Source organism: Haliotis cracherodii, unplaced genomic scaffold (genome assembly GCF_022045235.1).
Source record: "Haliotis cracherodii isolate W230 unplaced genomic scaffold, xgHalCrac1.p SCAF_13, whole genome shotgun sequence".
Lineage (NCBI taxonomy): Eukaryota > Metazoa > Mollusca > Gastropoda > Lepetellida > Haliotidae > Haliotis > Haliotis cracherodii.
Window position 1 is genome coordinate 36,722,459 of NW_027266268.1, and position 19,717 is coordinate 36,742,175.

The following is a 19,717-nucleotide window of genomic DNA, read 5'->3' on the forward strand; positions in this document are numbered from 1 at the left end:
AATCGTTCGATGGTAATTCCTCTTTGTCAGAATGTAAGAAAGTGCTCGGTAACTGTTAATAAACTAAATATGGAATACATAAATAAAATTTGTATAACCATAACTATGTCAGACCGAATGATGGACAAATGTATGTTCAATTTGATATATTCTCAAACGCCAATTTGACAATTTTGTTAATCCGTTTGCAGCACCTCAACCAGCTGTCTTAACATTTACTTTCTGGAACCATATTTTTGTTTGTTTTCGTGGCTACTGCCTGTTTTTAGTTCAAAGATTGATTGATTGATTGATTGGTTGTTGTTTAACGCCGCACTCATCAATATTCCAGCTATATGAAGGTGCTCTGTAAATAATCGAAATAGTCTTGACCAGACAATCCACCCATCGATCCACCCATTTTGGATACGATGACATACATCAACCAAGTCAGCGAGCCTGACCACCCGATCCCGTCAGTCGCCTCTTAAGACAAGCAAAGTCGCCTTGTACAGCAGGCATGGGTTGCTGAAGACCTATTCTAACCCGGATCATCGTGGATGTTTTAGTTCAAAGCAATAAATGACAAATTACTCCAAAATGCGCTCAGGATGAACTTGCTTCCATTTTGCTCAGGAAATATGAAGAAAAGACCCCCCACATTAAGCTGACACGCCGTGATATAACTGGAATAATGTTCAAAGCTGTGTTAAAAGCCAACTCACACACCAATTGCTGCACAAAGTTTCATAGTGATACATTAAAACATGTTTATAGTTCTAACGCCAAAATACGCTCTTAATGTAAATTCCTGTCTTCAATAAATGTGTGAATGGATTAACGAGATGACTACTGTCTTATCTCCTCACGAGGAAAATGTGTCAGTTCGCCATCTGTTTGATATGATTGCCCCATGCAGAAACATATTCCAGCCCTGGAAAAAAAACACGTAAACTGAACAAAAGCGGCGACAGTGGTCAAGATTCCGAGATGGGCTAGGCAGGGAATCAGGGATGAGCGATCCTCACATGAAGGCGGGCAAGAGACAGCTGCAGGTACGCTCCTGTCCAACTATATTTACAGTCTTACTGGCTTCAAGAACTTTCCAGACAATGCCGTAAGGCTCTATACAATGCGGGACTAGTCTCTTCGATTCAGAAAGTTTATACACCACATACGCATCTGCAAATAGTAACTTCCTGACGACTGCTTAGATTGAATGGTACTACATTCCTGACAACTAATCACTTTCCAAATACATTGCAATGAGCGTGTGTGTAATGCACACAAACGAGCATCTCGAACACATTCAAGCGTCATCCATGACGGGAACAAGCAAGTGACGTTTCAGCTTCATTGGTTCAGTGGTAAGAAGATGATATTACAAGGCCTCAGTAAAGCTTTAAAAAAATCTTCTTTTGGTGTACATGTGGAGTTCATTTCCCAATTTGACGCGTCAGTGGCGAACAATAATCCGATGAATAATTGACTTGCCTTTGCATGTGTTTGTGACGAGTGCCACCGGTGGGGCATGATACTCTCAACATTTCGCGAACACCTGGTGTCATCACCTTTTGATGGTGATTCACAAACACCTGCTCATGATAAAGTCGGAATCGTACAGTCGAAATTTCTGATGAATATGTAAAGGCTTTTCTTTCGCTTTTATTTACAGTTCAGATACATCTATGGTGATATAATGTGGAAACACAGTTAACGTGCAACGTGTGTTCGTTGTTTCATGAAGGAATTGTAAACGGCGTTTGTCTTCCTCTCCGGTAATGAACCGGAAAGACAGATGGACATGCTGACCTTCCTCCACCTCACAATGATATGCAGGGGAGACAACAATTATCATTTAGATGATTGTGCGAGACATAAAAGTACATTATCGCTGTTATAGGCATGTTCCTCGCTAAAAAAATTCTTCCAGCCCATTAGCCAAGCATTATTGCAAAACTAGACAATCAATCGATGCATGAATCGTTGTGAAGTAATGTGTTCATTTTGATAATTACGTTTTTTGTTGTAGATATCAGTTATCAATTCGCCCACGATTGTACTAATTGTAAACACGCAAAGCGTCAAAGGTACATGTTGTTTGTTGTTAATTAATACTTATTTTCATTACAAACCTGACGGACCAATAGTAAATCATTTTTTTTCTCCTGCTTAACGCCACATTCATCAATATTCCAGCTGTACGGCGTCGGCCTGGACATAATGAAGGCTGGACAAGATAATCCAGCAATCCACTTTGTCAGGGTAGGCTGTCGCCCAATCAACCCAGCCACCCATCCGATCTATTTCTTACTGTCAATCCGATCTATTTCTAACCCGACATGCCACGGGGTGGTTCACATGTGGAAAACAACCCGGGATGTTTTCTTTGACTGCTGAAATGGTCTCATGTATCAAGTAATGAAACAAGTTGTGGTAGAAACCCCCTAACGCCCAACATAGGTCACGAGGCGTACCTGACGCCTGAAATTGAATATATTTGATTAAAAAATCTGTTCAAATACCTGAGGCTACCTAAAAAGCTTTCATCACAATTCAGTTAGGATCCACATACAACATTTGTCGGTCCTCCTTTGTTTTTCGATGGGACGAGGATAATATTTCAATATAAACATATGGTATATACTGTGTATTGCATCAATATGTATTGTTGTTATCTTAGAATATACTATGTCTTATAAACACTTAATAGTATATACTTGTATACAAACTAAGGTTTGGAATCGAATGTACTTTTACTTTAAGAAGTATACATTTATAATCATCACTCACAAAGTACACATCTTAAATGGCGACCTGAAAGTGAAAGTACCATAATTCATGTCAGTAGATCCTTAAAATTTTGTATATATGATATCTCAATAAGCCGAAGAGGTTTCCTTTGTATTCGGGGGAACGGGTGGCCCAGACGTCTAAGGCGCCGCGATTCGCTGTGAAGAGTTGTGGCCCTTGGGCACGCCAGAAACCTATGATCGTGGGTTCGAATCCCGGTTCGCGCCGATTATGGTTCTAGGTTTGTCAGCACCATACCCGTGCTCGTGGGTTTCACTGAAGTGGTAAACGTCTCGGGCCTGCATCACTTCGGGTTTTCTTTCCACATTAAGCTGACACGCCGTGATAAAACTGGAATACTGTTAAAAGCGGCGTTAAAGCCAACTCATTCACTCCTTTGCATTTCCGTAACACTCGAATCTGTGTACTAAAGTACTCACGGAAATGAAAAAAAAACTGTTTTTTCGCAATTTAAAAATCGACACAAAGTGTTACGTAGCTGTAAATACGAAATGACAAAACAACTCGAAACGTACTAGTCTGGATTTGCTAGTTTGATCTCAGTGAACAATACAAAATGTACTTTACAGGAGGTATTTTGTCGGCACTTCCAACATTCAAAAATAAAACTAAGTCCAAATTGACAGAGCAGAAACAGACTATAGGCATTATGCACCTGTTCTCATCTGTCGTCAGGGTGTCATAGGTCACCTTGATCCACTTACACCTGGTTATGCCCTGTTTCACAATAGTCTGTTTTATTCACATTTTTACACACTTTTACGTGTAAAAAGGCATAAAAACATTTGATACGCTGTATTTGTGCCACGGCCCAATTAGTACTAATTTAGTTGTTTGAATGTTTACATATTTTGTATATTAACTGCATTTATTTAAGATCTGAGGTCGAAAAAAACCAGGTTTTTTTCATTTCCGTGAGTATTTTAGTACATAACTAGAAAGGAACACATATTTCTGTCAACCTGGACATCTGCCGCGAAACACAGAAAAAGTTACAAATGCATTCGACATATTGATGTGAATACCACGACGATGACAAAGCTCCTCCTACCTGTCACCAAAAAGCCACCTCAAACCCCACACCAAACCCCACACCAAACCCCACCCACACCCCATCCCCAACAATCCAGGTTCTTCCTCGTCGCCAATAACTAAAGAGCCAGGGAAAACACAATTTCAAGCACGGATTCACACTGTAAAAACATTGGCTGTCACACTGCTCGGGACTACTCATAAATGCATTTTAACCTCAGAGATTGCATTACATGCTCTTAAACTGATACCAACCGTGGAGAGACAGCAGTTACAAGGCTGTAAGTATTGGAACATACATATATAGCTTCAAGCCATGTAAGCACAACGTCACATACCTCTGCCATTACTCATAGGGTCGATATTTGAATCAAATCTGTTTGTCTGTTAATTGTGATCAAATACAGTTTCCAGCTTTCACTTTTGTTAGATTTCTGGAACGTCATACGCCAGTCTGTAACGGAAGGCGAACTCGGACTGTTCTGTTTCAACCAGTGGTTTTACATAAATAAAGGATCTACCAGTGGAAGCATGGACCGTGTGATCCTGTACGAAGATGGCGAAGATATCAAAGACATCATCAACAAGATTATTACACAAGAAAGGAAAAAGGTACTACAATCTCTGCTTTGTATAATGTATGATTCATGTTTTTGATGAAATGAAAACCACAGTGAAGCATCTAGTACTAGTAGTAGTTTACTTACTTTAATCTGCTACTCCGTGACTGGTCTTCATCAACCCATACTTGTTGTTTTGTCATACTGTGTCATATTTTGTCAGCAGCTGTAGAACCAGATAATTTTCTAATTAAAACTATGATCCTGTATATTTTCTTAATCAAACACCTTGCTTTTGTAGCACACAATTTCTTTCTCTTCAACAGTCTGAAGCATAATTATATCACACCTTGACACAATGTAAGTTTTGTAGCAGACAATATATCTTTTTCTTCAACAATCTGAGGTACAATTTTATTTTTTAAGATTTTTTGTGGGTCAATCTATTTTAATTGATAACCTCCAGACCTATAGTTTAAATTTAAATCTAATCTCCCAGTTATCCACCGAAACAGAATCCCCTGTGCGTAAAAGAGAAAATAGCGGTGACAAATATTCGAATGTATCACTCAAAATCAGTGATGACACCAAGTGTTCGCGATAAGACGAAACATGTCCTGCCTTAGCGGTAGTTCCCGCAATTTGCATAAAAAAGTATTTTTAAGAGCGCTTGAAATAGCTGCCACTAACAATCATCGGAAACAGACTTACTACATCTACTGCCACATAACATCTGGCCCTTACGACTTGTGACACGGTAAGATTATGGAAGGGATACTCAAGGAAAGCTCTATACTATCAATGAAATCATGATTAACATGTGCAATTCTAGTTCAAAAACTGTATGTCATAAAAGAAACCAAAATGAGCGTGCCCGTGTTCAAAAGAATTTCAGTTATGTCACAGTGACTGAGATTTGGTAACCACATCGGTTATCCTACGAGCACAGCTATGATGCTAACGAATCATAAAGGAATTTCTGACTAGTTTCAAAATTTGCAACGGTTTGAAATGTGATAAATGTGAGTTTATTTTTATTTTTTTACAAGTTTACATTTTTTTATATGTGACCATATTACCAGAACTAAAACAAGATAATCAGACATGTTTCCATCTTGTGAAATATTTGTTTTCACAGTGATGTATGCTGATAGATGTGCTCTCAATGGTCATATAACCTCATTAACCCCGCAGCGCCAAGGATCTGGCTCAGCAAAACACTATTGCACAAGTTGGCACCCTCACTGGGACTTGGCATGTATTACATGGGGCAATGAGATAGTTTGCTGACCCCCCAGTTTATGAAACATTTGCTCATGCCCCACCACCATACACCCATCCCACCCCACCACCATACACCCACCCCACCCACCCCACCCACCCTACCCCACCCCACCCAACCCCATACATACACTTCACCTTGTCAGGAACACCTGAGATCATCAATATCTGATAGTGAGTCATAAACACAGGCTTATGACATTTCTTACGGTAACGTTTTGGTCACTTTTTACTTCTTTAAATCCAACTGTTGGTGCATAAACATTTTCATGTACGTGTTTATTATGTCTTTCATCACAAGGATAAACAATTTGGAGCTGCCTTCTATGCCATTGACCTGGGTGATGTAATGCTGAAAATGGACAGATGGCTTAAGCACCTCCCAAGGGTGGAACCACACTTTGGTATGTGGAATACAATTACCAAGTCATGTTGACATTTATTTTATTTTATGTCAAACATTGCTTTAGAGTATGCAAAAGAAAAATAATCATACGGTGAAACAATATTAGAATATCACAACACAGATCTGAGGACATTTTATTACGGGTCTTTTCAGAACGACCGTTTTCAAACTTTGACCGACCAATGAAATGACCAACGAGAATTCAGTATAACAGCATACAGGACAATTTTCAAACTGGTGACTTTGAAAAATATTTTGACAAAGTTCGCCCTTCGAAATTTGAAACATGAACAAAAGAACATTCTGGAATGTCTAACAGATGACCTAGATTCTATGGCAGTCTTTTCCGTTCAAATGTTTATGAAATTATCACAAATAAGTGACAGATACATGATTTTTTGACGGATTTAATCGTAAAGCCCGTAACTGTCACTCCGAATATCAGGTGTTAAACTTTTCGAAATTGCATGATTTGAAAGCACATTCAGATGTCACTTTTCTGAACTTCCCCGCGTTGGGACCCGGAGTCGCTATGAATTTGTCCTCAATTCCCATTGCTGGTCGTAAAAGGTGACCGAATTGGTCAACCTGTTTGCCGTTGGTTGCGCACCTGGGTTGGCGGAGGACGGGATTCTGGTGGTTCAGGGCATTGGAGACAGGAACAGATGTTCCTTTAGCCCAACTCACCACTTCGACCCTTACTTCACCAACACGGGTGGTAGAATTGGCTGGCCACGCCATGCCCTGTGCATGGAATACTTGATAATTTAGACATATCATATCACACAGGTTTGGGTCAGAATATATGATGAGCTTGAATATGTAAACTAAAGTTTTGCCGAGAGTCCTATGCTAGAAGGCTGTGGCTCATGGGCCAATCTGGTGACACAGACCACTGAATTCTGTGTTTTTATAGGAACAATGCCATAGGCCTAACCAGCCTGACATTCCTCCTGTTATTAACGACAGGTGTTTCTGGTGTAAAACACCCCTGTAGCCCTAGTGTTTGTAGTCTGTTACCTGTTACTCCTGCAACACTGTATTTGTTGACATTCCATGGATGATGGGGAGCAGGGTTGTTGAATCAATTTCCTTTCATTATGGCTACCTCACAGTTCCCTGGTTCTCGTACAAAATCAAAGAGAAGGCATATTGATACAGACACTGTTGTGTCTTCTGATGAGGCATCTATACTCAATGTTGACTCTTGGCCACGATATCTGGTACTGTCAAGACTGTTACTTGTCTCTGTTCCGACTTACTGCTTGTGGAGAGTGCAAAGAGACAACAATATGTTGTCTTCTCCAAGCATTTCATTTCGCAAATGCTGAGATTGTTGTCTCAGTGCACAAAATTCATGTCGAGGCATCTCCTCTTATGGTGAGGCGGGGCATCATTCACAGTCCCTCTCAATACCACTCTGCAGGCTGTTGCAGTACGGGTAACATTAAATATTGTTTTTACTTCGTGTTCTTTGTATGTCCCACCATCGTACTCTCTCCGACAGTCTATTCTTCAGGCACTGTATGACCAGCTCCCTAAACCATGTGTCATCAAGAGAGATCTGAATGGTCATAACCAACTTGGGGTACCGGTAGTACTGACAAGAATAACTAAGGGAAATTACTGGAGGATTTTTTCTTAACTAGCGACTTATACATTTTTAATGATGGTTTTCCTACATATCACAGGCGAAACATCTTTCTATTCCTTATAATCTAAAGCACGTTAGGTTGTGCTTATCCAAATGGATTATCAAGCACCATGCGAAAGACATGCTGAACAAACGAAAGTGGCTGAATTGACAATGTATGTAAACGTTGTAGACGGATGTGAAGACTACGTATGTACTCGCCGATGTGCCTTATCGATTCCAAAGGTGAAATGGGGTCAAACATCGTAATTCAAAATTATTTCACTGATACACCGACGTGCATGCACGTGTGATTGACGGCTGTGCAGCAAATGATTGACTCGCTGGTATGGGGTATCGATTCCAAAAGTGAGGTGAAGTTGGGTTCAATATCGAAATTCAAAATTATTGCACAAACTTTCATCAGGCTACTGGAGAATGAGCGAGGGTCAGATGATTCGAATTCGTCTACATGCAGCTCATTTGTTGTGTGCGCCCCTCATAAATCGTCATTTTGTCAACAAATGTCAAAGATGCACACAACCTCCAAACTGGTTGCTGGTCACGTGTCATGCTTTCAGATGAGTGCCGATTCACTATGCAAGTCCTTGATAGGTGTGGCGACGTCGAAATGAACGTGAAGCCTGTCTCATCTTGACCTCATGACAGATTTGTTGGTGGAGCGGATATGATGTGGGGTGGCATCACTATGACGCAGCCGACCACACTTCGTATTGTGCAAGGAAGGGTCACAGGACCATCAGGACAACATACTGACACCCTTTGTTGCCTTGTTTGCAGGGCGTGTGGATCGCCGCTTTAGTCTTTCAGGATGACAATACCCATGCTCACCGTGCATTGAACACACCAGGGACGTGATAAAATGCTGGTGCGTCAATTGTCATAGGCCGCTGACCACGTTGGCTGAACTTGTCTAGGCGCTGCAAGATGGGAGGGACAGACTGCACCAAATAATCGTTGGGAGAATCAAATGTGTAGATTGAAGGAATGCTTGACAAATCATGGCGTAATTAAGCCCTACTGATGCAAAAACGTCAACTTGCAAAACTTCCAATCTTATTATCGCCCTTCAAAATCGTTGGATGTCATAACATCTACTGTCATACTTCACTGTCAGTTGCAGTTCCATTTATGATTATCATACAACTATTACTAGGAAGTATCTCTTACAAACTTGGTGATATGAAGTTTTTTGTGTGTATCCCATGCCTTGTTTTAAAGAGTATATTTGCTTAATATTTAAGTCAAGATAAAGGGATTGGTCACTTTTCAGGTACTTCTGCTTCCGTGTGTACCGAACCAAGTGTATGTGCTTCTGTAACATGCTTGCTTGCTGCAAGCACCCAGAGTTTCAACTAGAAATAATCATGTGATTTGCTCAAATTGAGAGTCAAGGTTATGAAACCAGAAGTGCATAAAAATCTCTTATGAAGGTAGCTGGTGTTTTACGATACCAGATGGGATATCATGAAATATAATTTGTTTTAAAGCCTTTTTTAGGAGAGGTATTAAGAGAAATGGGAATATCTGTTTAAAAGCTGTATTGTATTGTGGACGTTTTCCCACTCATCCGGTGTCAGTGAGTGAGTTGTGTTTAACGCCGCTTTTAACAGTATTCCTGTTATATCGCGGCATGTCAGCTTAATGTGGGAGGAAAGCCTGAAGTGATGCAGATCTCAGAAGTTTATCACTTGAAACGGTGAAACCCATGAGCACGAGTATGGTACTGACAAGCCTAGAAACATAATCGGGCCGAACCGGGTTTCGAACCCACAATCATAGGTTTCTGGCGTGTTCCCAAACCGGAAACGATATCACTTTGTTATGTAAGCTAGTTATAGGCAGAGGACTTTCTGTTTCAAAGTTGTGATAATAGTTGTGTTCTATTATAATATTATAATAGAATCGCTTAAAGCCTTGTTATTAAGGTAGCTAAAGGTACAGTTTGGGGGCATTCAGGACAAAAGTGGTTGTGCATGTCGTACAATACTTGTCTAGTTTTGCTCCGATTATGGACAGTGGTGCTAACGTTGTTGGTCGTGCCTAACAACTTGTTGCATTATTTGAAAAATGTACTGGGATGTTTGTGTGTGTTTCTTTAAGACGCATTCCAATTTCACGATTTTGTTTTATTAGGTGGGTGGCTATGTCGTAATTTCAAGAAATAAGTGAATGCTTTTAAGACGTCAATTTCTGACTGCTTTATGCAGAGATTTCTCTCGATATGGTAAGGGTTTTGTCGCTTTATTTAATTATACTTCTGTGGTGGAGAGAGACTACTACAGTGAAAGGCACAGCGAAAGCTTTTCAACACCAGTTCTGAATTTAAAGAGAATATACAGGGTTTTGTAGGCATCCATACTTACTGTTAGCTGTTCTTGGCAATGATTCGCAAAACTTTCATCCGACAAACTGCTGTATTAAATGAAATTGTCCTTTTCACCATTGACGAATATTGCATTGAGATCTGTCCTCTGAAAACAGATCGCATCACAAAGCCAATTAATGTGCAAAATAATAATAATGGCACATAATATTTGTCATTGCAACACAATACGAATATAACTCTTGAGGACGATTTGAACTACTGTTAAAAAATCAACCATAGACATGCTGATCATTATCTGTGTTTCAGCTGTCAAGAGTAACAGCAACCCACAGATCCTCTCTCTATTAGCTGACCTCGGTGCCTCATTCGACTGTGCCAGCAGGGTAGGGTTATGGTCTCATGATCGCTCTTTCCATGAATGTGGGAATAATCAATGTGCATGTAATTTAAGTTGTCCATAATCAGGAAATGGAACCTATTCTGCTTTTGAGATGGTTCATCGTTGACCAAAAATGGTATAAGTAACATTTAGCAGTCTAGAATTAAGAATTGAAGTTATATTTGTTGACGTTCATCATAAATCGGCTCACGTGAGGCATTGTCTTCATCAGCTGATGAACGTCAACAAATACAACTTCGATCCTTATATTGACAGATACAAATCAAAACAAATACACCATTAAACACCAACCTTTAATTATTTGAAGTGAACTGTATCGACGCGGAGATTCGTGACGTCGTGACGTCATCGGTCCTTATCATTGCATTTGGAGTGACATCCCTAGGTTTTACAAACGGCAGAAAATGGCGGCTACAGCTATGTCATTCACTTGAAATGAGCACCCAGATAAAGTTAGCGTTTGAAAGAAATCCAGACCCGGCTGATGGAAATGGGTTGATATTAACGTTCTGCGAAATTTTGGTCTGTGTCTGAGTCATACTACAGCTGCTGATGACGGAGATTCTCAAAGTAATATACACGACAGTGTAGAGCTCAGAGAATCTTTTGGGTAAGTCGAGCATTCTCTGTCATAAATTCGAATGGACTTCGTCATATACATGATCTGTCTGGCCCCAAAGTCTGCATCATTCATAGCCTTGATCAATGCCGTCAGTTTTCCCTAATGATTTTTAATGTTATGTTAAGACATTGAGGAATTCCCATAAAGTAGTTCTGTACATGGATGTCTCCGCTGATTGACATCGTAATCACGTGACATACTGACGTTCATCGGGAAATGAACGACAGTCAGCTTGGTAGTGTTCACCTAGGCGAGGTCACCCGCTACTGTCAATATTCAACGATGAACAACCTCAAAATATATAGACAGAATAGGTTTATATCCATTCTTCCATGACTAAAATGGACTCTTTTTCTTGTGCATACATTCAGTGTAGTGATAAAGTCAGATATGGTTATCGACTACTTCAAATTTATTTTTTAACCAATAAAGTTAGATCATCCTCCAATGGCATGGTCTAATTGATAACATGCCAAAATAAAGAAAATAAATTATTCACCCAAGTAACTGAAATGGTAATTTCAATGATCATCTTCAAATCCCGAAGATCGACTGTTTTGGTATTTTCAGGGTGAAATCGGGACTATTCTTGATATGGGACTGGGACCAACCCGGATCGTGTACTCCCACAGCGTCAAACATCCCACTGACATCAGATATGCACAAGCGAGGGGCGTCGATTTGATTGCATTTGATAACGAGGAGGAACTGGTCAAAATGAAGTCGCTGCATCCTAACGCCAGGTATGTAATTATATGATTATAAATACAATGAAAGCCATGAACAAACTGACAAAGGCAAGATTACACTGCAGCTACTCATCACACAGGCTGTTAGGTGTCAGTTAGTAAATCAAACTTCAATATAATGCATAGACATACTTGACGGCGCTCTGATATGAGGGTGTCATTGAGGGTGGTTCTCTGAACGGTAATGCGATTTTAATTACCAATTCTCCGAGAGAAACGATAAAAGATATCATCCATTCTAAATATTTTATATGCAGTTAATCAACGACTAATTACTGCTTTTTTGTACAAAAATCGAAAGAAAGCGAAAATACGACATACCAATCAGACTGCGCGTATGACATACATCAGGTACTTCGATCAAAGAATCCCTCGGGAATAATATTTGATTTTACAAATGTCTTGCATCTAAAATATACCCTAAATATGTTTTTTATAAAGTATGACAGAACATATTAAACTAATTCCCGATGTGTTTTAAATAACATCTGGAACATATATGACATGGGGGAAATATACGTGAATCATTACGCAACGAGTTGACAATTCTTTTACCTATGCCCATTTGCGCTTTGACGGAAACAGTCGCAAAAACGGCCACGAGAGAGGCACGGCTCGCTATTCGGCTTGTCCCGGAATAACACGAGTTGGTCACGAATGATCATCAAGAGAACGAGTGTGTGAAAGCGCTCGGTTCAAATTTATAATAAAGAGGTACTCCCCTAGTATCTACTCTACAGAGGGACTACATCAAATTTCAAAACACAGTAGGTTTATCTCCTCATTACCCTTTATTGCAGCTATACCGCATTCCTGCACAAAACGGTTCCTATTGTGGAGTTAAACTAGTGAGTGCACCAGATCACTATCCAAACAACTAACTTGTTCATGAGGTATATGGATTGACTGCTATTGATGTGTTTTGTTCATTTTGTACACATTTAGATTACTGCTGAGAATCCAGAGTTCCGACAAATATGAAGTGGAACACCACTTGAGCGTCCAGTATGGATGCGAACAGAATGAAGTCCGGTATCTTCTTGGGAAAGCCAAGAACATGCGACTGAATGTGGTGGGAGTCAGGTACTTTCCGTTCCAAAGGTCGATACATTCATTCAGTCTAATTCTGAACACTGGTCGGGCTAGTCAAGGGGGTTAACGTTTTCGAATGCCACTTTGTTGTGCCAGTTCGATTGTATGGTCGGAGTCACAAAAGGTGCTTCACAGGAACCAGTCAATAAAGGGACCTGAGTGTACTTCTACTTCTACATACAAGCCGAAATAATGCCAAGGTTATAAATACACGTACCACTGAACATAATTAACCTAATAATATAAATTAACATTAACATAATCACAACGTGCATGCAGAACTGGCCTCAATGCGAACAATGCCAAAAAGGAAAGAAATTAAGCGATTGGAATGAATATGAATATTCAAAACTGAAGATACTCACACTGTGGTAAGCCATAATCTTTGAACAAAGAACATGCCGGCCGAGGTACACGGAGTACACGTACCTTACATAGATGCATTGAGAAAAACAAATCTCCAGGACTGAAGAAATCATATGTCATGCCTCAACATACAAAACATATTACGTGTAACAGAACGTTTGACATAATTTCGATTTTCGCTGCTTCAATAATCTTCTCGTAACTTCAATGATTTTCTCAAAACTACGAGATTTTTCTCGTTACTGCAAATATTTTCTCGTTATTTTATCTCAAAACTCGTTGTTTAGAAATGTTTTCTTTAAATATTTTCTCGTTGCTTTGATCTTTTTCTCGTTACTAGGACATGTTCAAATATTCGAAAAAATTTTTTTCGTTATTTCAATTGTTTTCTCGAAATTTCGATATGTTTCTCGTTACTTAAATTTTTTTTTCGTTATATTGATTATTTCATCATTGTTTAAAAAAGAAAGAAATTGGATTTACTATCTTCACTTATTTTCTTGAATGTACGAGTTCTTTCTAGTTATTTCGAATATTTTCTCATTATTTCAAGTTTATCCCCAAAACTCAAAATTTAAAGCTTATGTTCAACTTTAAAATCGCTTGATTTGAGTTGCCAATAATTTCCAGTTGTTCTCACATGATTTGCGAAATGACAAACTTGTTACTATATAAGTTTCAAATCCGTTGCGTATAGATGATAAATCTAAGCATATTCCATTGTATGCATCTGACAGTTTCCATGTTGGAAGTGGCATAGTGGATGGCAGAGTCTTCATTGATGCTCTAGAGAGAACTGACAGGGTGTTCAAAATAGCCTCTGAACTCAACATGTCTCTGAGTGTGGTGGATATTGGAGGAGGGTTTTATGGGCACAAGACACCACCGGCCGAATTTGAAGAGGTAATATCAGATTTCATACAGGCACAGATCGATGAAAACATAGTGTCCTTGTTTCCTTGCAGTGTTTTGAAACGTATATTCTTTTTACAAAAATACAATTGTGTTCTGAACAGATCATCATTTCAACAAGAGCAAGTATAATGCAATGTCAAACTAGCAATGCCTGTTCAACTCTTTGGACTGTGTTCATAGCTGTTTCATACGGGTTTCACTCAGTCGGAAGAGTTTTGTGAGTGTTTGTCATGGGAAGCCCAAGAACCAGGAACCACGACTAATGCGCTGACAACACACATGAAATGATACACTGTAATAAATTAAGCGACAAAACCCTTTCCACATCCAACAGAAATCCCTGCATAAAGCAAAGTCGACAGTACGATTCCGACCATATCATGAGCATGTGTTTATGAACCATTACCAAATAGTGATGATACCACGTGAAAGGGTGAGCGTATCCTGCCCTACCGGTGGCACCCGTCTCAAGCGCATGAAAAGGCAAGTCAATTGTCCACCTCCACAAACACGGGTACATATGGTTCAGACCCGTGAAGATTCCGGGGTAGAATAGGTCTTCAGCAACCCATGCTTGCCGTAAAAGGTGACTATGCTTGTCGTAAAAGGCGACTAACGGGATCGGGTGGTCGGGTTCGCTGACTTGGTTGATGCATGTCATCGATCCCAAATGCGTGGATTGCTGCTCATGATATTAATCACTGGACTGTCTGGTCCAGACTCAATTATTTACAGACCGCCGTCATATAGCTGGAATTTTGCTGAGTGCGGCGTAAGACAACAAACCATCCATCCATACATATGGTTCAAGTCAAAATAGGGAATTGCATCAAATTTGGAAATGTCATCCACATGTCTACCATAAAACTTTTTGAAAGCTTTACTGAGACCTTGAATGCGTAACCTTGACCAAACAAATTCTGAAACAAAGAATAATTGGTGGGTGGTAAGCTTGTGTTTATTGGTGTGTGCAGGTTGCAAGACACCTCAACGACGCCCTGGATGAGTACTTTCCTGATGAGAGAGGAGTTAGGATCATTGCAGAGCCTGGCCGCTTCTTTGTGACTTCGTGTGCGACCTTGGTCATAACAGTTATAGGAAAGCGGATCAGGCGTGGTTCGTTCTACACTATGTAGCATAATTAAACTAAAGGGGTGGCTTGAGTAGTGAGATGCAGAATAAACGAGTTCCTTTAGAATTTGCATATAAAGGAATATATATCGGTTGGTATTTACTTGGCTCTGTAGTAATGGATGCAGTAATGGTATCATCTGGATTTGTCCAAGGCGGATTAGTCCATTTTTTTGTCAGTTAACAGTAAATATGATTCTATGAACTAGGAAATTGTTTTCATCAACCAAACATATCTAAATGTGCTCTACCCATTCTCGTTGCAATTGATCTTTGTGTAATGCACAGCTGTTCTCCAATATCATAGAGTTCATCATCTTCTCGTAAGGGGCGACTAACGGGATCGACTGGTCAGGCTCGCTGACTTGGTTGATACCAGTCATCGTAACCCAACTGCGTAGATTGATACTCATGATGTCAAATCAGTAGATTATTTACAGATCGCTGTGATACAGCTGGAATTCTGCTCAGTGCGGCGTTAGAGACAAACAAACAAACAAACAAACAAACAGGTTCCTTGATGATGGCATGTATCAAGAGCACGTTAACCTTCACATTTGACCATCACCTCTCCAGGAAATCATGACCTCTACTAGGGAATCTTACAAAATGATAATAAATACAAGAAACAAAACTCTTTCCTTATTCATAAGTGATCTCTGTCTAAAACAGAGTCGATTGTACGATCCCTCCCGACTATGTCATGAGCATGTGTTTATGAATCACCATCAAATAGTGATGATACCAGGTGTTTGTTTAAAAGGATTAAGAAGTTGAAGTTAGAGAGAAGAAAACCCAATTACTTTGATTTTGTTTTGGTTTCCGAATTTCAGTGACGACACTATTTCGATTGTTATCACACTATGCATCAAGGCTTCACCATTTGTAAATCACATAGCTGCAAACACAATTTTTGAATGTCTCTTTACAAGAGGAAATAGTAAATGACTGGTAAATATATTTTTCCCCTCCTGAGATAAGCATTAAGTTCCTCTCTCACACATCTGATCAGTGTACGATAATACGAGCGACAAAACCTTTTCTAAAAGCATCAGATGCCATTTCTCGAATCTCCCGCCATATTGCTTCTTTACTTACAAAACTCCCAACACATGCAAATGCAAGTCAAATTTCATCTGACCAAACAGGGGAAATTTAAATAGGTTCTTGGACACTGATGCATCAAATTTGGAAAGAAAGGCGTGAAACAGCTGTCATACATCAATCATTGTATGTCTTCAGGTGGAAAAGAAGGTGAAGACGAGTACCTATACTTTGTGAACGACAGCATCTTTGGGACCTTCAACCATACCTTCAAAAGATGCAGCAGGGCCGAATTACCATCACTGCTAAAGGTAGGATTTAACGTCTGTACCACACTATTTGGAACCATTTTTAACTAGTAATGATTCACAAAACGGACGGATTGATCATGAATGCAATGAAATGCACAATACCTTTTGAAGACAGAAAAATGTCATTCTGAACGGAAACAACGAGGACGTGTTTTCCCTTTATTCCTGCAAAGCAATGTGTTTCCTGAAGCCTAAGCAAGAACCGATCATCAAAACTCTCTTAAACACAGCTCCCACAATGTGTTGCTATGACTATGACTAACATGATATTAAAGATACGTAAACACGCTCAGTCAACGTTTCCCAATTGCTATGGATATTAATGAAATTTCTTACGTATATATTATATTGAGAAACATACTTTTTGTGAAAGCGAAACATGACATAATAAATCCCCAAACTGGCAAATACATGGAAGTACTTGGTCACATAAGTCCTCCGTATTTCTGTTCCAGGACCCGCGCAGCGAGGAGACTTTCAAGTCCAGTGTCTGGGGACAGACCTGTGCTGGTGACGACTCTCTCTTCGAGGAGTGTTACTTACCAGAGCTTGAAATTGGAGACACATTGTTTGTTGAGAATGTGGGCGCTTACCCCATGTCGATAAACAAAGACGGATCTTTTAATGGAATGCCACAACCGATACCAATCTATGTCTGCAAGAAAGAAGCATGGTAGGATATATTTTCTGGACTATTCCTCAGCTTGATGTTTTGGCTGGGAATTTGTATGGATACGAGATACTGTGTCAGCTATAGTTTTGAGTCTAAACATGTTTTGGTTAATAACACATTGCAACAATGTAATTTTTGTGGTAGACAATTACTTAATTGATCGACCCGTGAAAATTCCGGGGTAGAATAGGTCTTCAGCAACCCATACTTACCGTAAAAGGCGACTATGCTTGTCGTAAAAGGCGACTAACGGGATCGGGTGGTCAGGTTCGCTGACTTGGTTGATACATGTCATTGATCCCAATTGCGTGGATCGATGTTCATGCTGTCAATCACGGGATTGTCTCGATTTTTTACAGACCGCCGTCATATAGCTGGAATATTGCTGAGTGCGGCGTTAAACAACAAACAAACAAAACAAAAAACTTAATTGATCTTAATAGTCTTAGACTATTTTGTTTCGATATTCCCCCACTCCTACCAAATAACAAAGGATCGGTTTCTTACAATGGTGCAGGGGTCTTGGCTTACCACACGTGGACAGATGTAAGATCAATGTGTTTACTGTGTTTCATCTCACATCAACTATTACCTGCTTTGATGCACGATTAGGAGGAACTGTTTGTCAGTGCTTATTTTGCACACTTTTAATATTGACCTTCATATCTGATTTAATTCTGCCAGGAAATCCCATATCAACATGGTACAGAGAGCATCTCCCGCGAACAAATGCGTGCCAGGAAACATCACTGAAGAGAACATCTTTTGAAATGGACGAAGGAACCTTCGGGGATATACACCCACCATGTTAACTCTAGTTATAGTTGTGTCTGTTGTTTTAACGCCGCATTCAGCAATTTTACAGCTTTGTGACCGTCCTCTGTAAAAAATAAAGTATTTGCCAGACAAAACAATAATAGATATTATGTGTAAATTCTTGAAACGACGGGATATGATGTCAAGCAATCAACGAAGACGCCTAGTTGGTATGATCCAGTCAAATGAGTGGCTTCGTTCCAGACGCATACGTTGCTAAGGGCCAGTTCTTAGCCGGAAGCAGGCCTAGGGCTCCTCATTCTAGTGAAATGCATGCGGATCATGCCACAGACGCTTAACAACATATTTGTTTATTTAACTTCTCATCCTGTTAACATTACCCGTGAAGATTCGGGGTAGAATGGATCTGCAGCAACCCCTGCTTGCCGTAAAAGACGACTATGCTTGTCGTAAAAGGCGACTAACGGGATCGGGTGGTCAGGCTCACTGACTTGGTTGATGCATGTCACCAGTGTTCTGGTAGCACTGCTGCATTTTGCATATATGCGTCTTGAGGGCTTGAACAATATATCAACATAACCATTTTGCAACCACATACGTTTGAAGGAAATTTTGAGCTGTTAAAAGCTTTCACAGAAATGCACGTGACTACAATGCAATTTCATAACATATACCTTTGTCTTTCATATACACAAATTTGTATTGTTATGTTAATAGGGATTCATTAACACATGCTCATGATTTAGTCCGAAGCGTACAATTGATTCTGCTTTAATCTGAGATGTCTTATGAACAGTTGATAGTAGTGAAGGTTTCAGTTATCCGGGCACCGGTGTCTAAAGCGACGCAGATTTGCGACCCTCAGGCGTCCCAGAAACCTATGATTGTGGGTTCGTATCCCAATTCGTCCTGATTATGTTTGTAGGTTTGTCACCGAAGTGGTACACGTCTAAGATCTGCATCACATGGGCTTTTCTCCCGCATCAAGCAACAAGCCGTGGTAATACCCGCAATACTGCTTAAAGCAGCGTTAAACAAACCCACTCACTCATACACTTTCAGTTATCAGCTCATTCATTGATTTATAACTGCAAACGATACTCATTAAAACATAACAGAATCTTTTTATCACACGTTTTGTTTTGCTTAAACAAGTGCACGATTAGTGATTAATGTCTATTTCAGCGAAACCACATGAAAATGAACAGATAGACACACAGTTGTTTATTTATGTTCCCATTTGTTACATTTACATATATATTAAAAGTACTGAGCAATTCATTATATACATTCTGAGAGACAAAAGAAATTATGAGATATAAAATAAATAATTCAAAGCAATTATATTTAACATTCCACATGCATATCACATACCTCCTTCGGTTCAACATTAAAAAGTACACATGCACCTCGTCTTCGACATCGGCTAAACAATGAAAACATTTCTGTTATCCACCGGTACGCTTTCATAACGTCAAGTTGCTATCCTCGCAGAAGCTACTCCACACCTAAACTTTGTTAATTCAGTACATACATACAATCTTTTTAAGCACACTTGATATTCTGAAATCTTAAAACAAAA

The 19,717-nt window shown here is 39.7% G+C and overlaps 1 protein-coding gene across 1 annotated transcript; it reads left to right on the forward strand.

Annotated features, from left to right (window-relative positions):
• Nucleotides 1-4,066: 4,066 nt before the first annotated feature.
• LOC139459279 (ornithine decarboxylase-like) lies at nucleotides 4,067-18,253 on the forward strand. The gene is made up of 11 exons (XM_071240730.1): nucleotides 4,067-4,106; nucleotides 4,256-4,437; nucleotides 5,968-6,070; nucleotides 10,362-10,438; nucleotides 11,648-11,820; nucleotides 12,772-12,909; nucleotides 14,022-14,187; nucleotides 15,174-15,315; nucleotides 16,573-16,685; nucleotides 17,141-17,358; nucleotides 18,043-18,253. Exons 2-11 carry the CDS (start codon nucleotides 4,357-4,359, stop codon nucleotides 18,125-18,127), a joined length of 1,296 nt encoding a protein of 431 aa, XP_071096831.1. The 5' UTR covers nucleotides 4,067-4,106; nucleotides 4,256-4,356; the 3' UTR covers nucleotides 18,128-18,253.
• The last annotated feature ends 1,464 nt before the right edge of the window (nucleotides 18,254-19,717 follow it).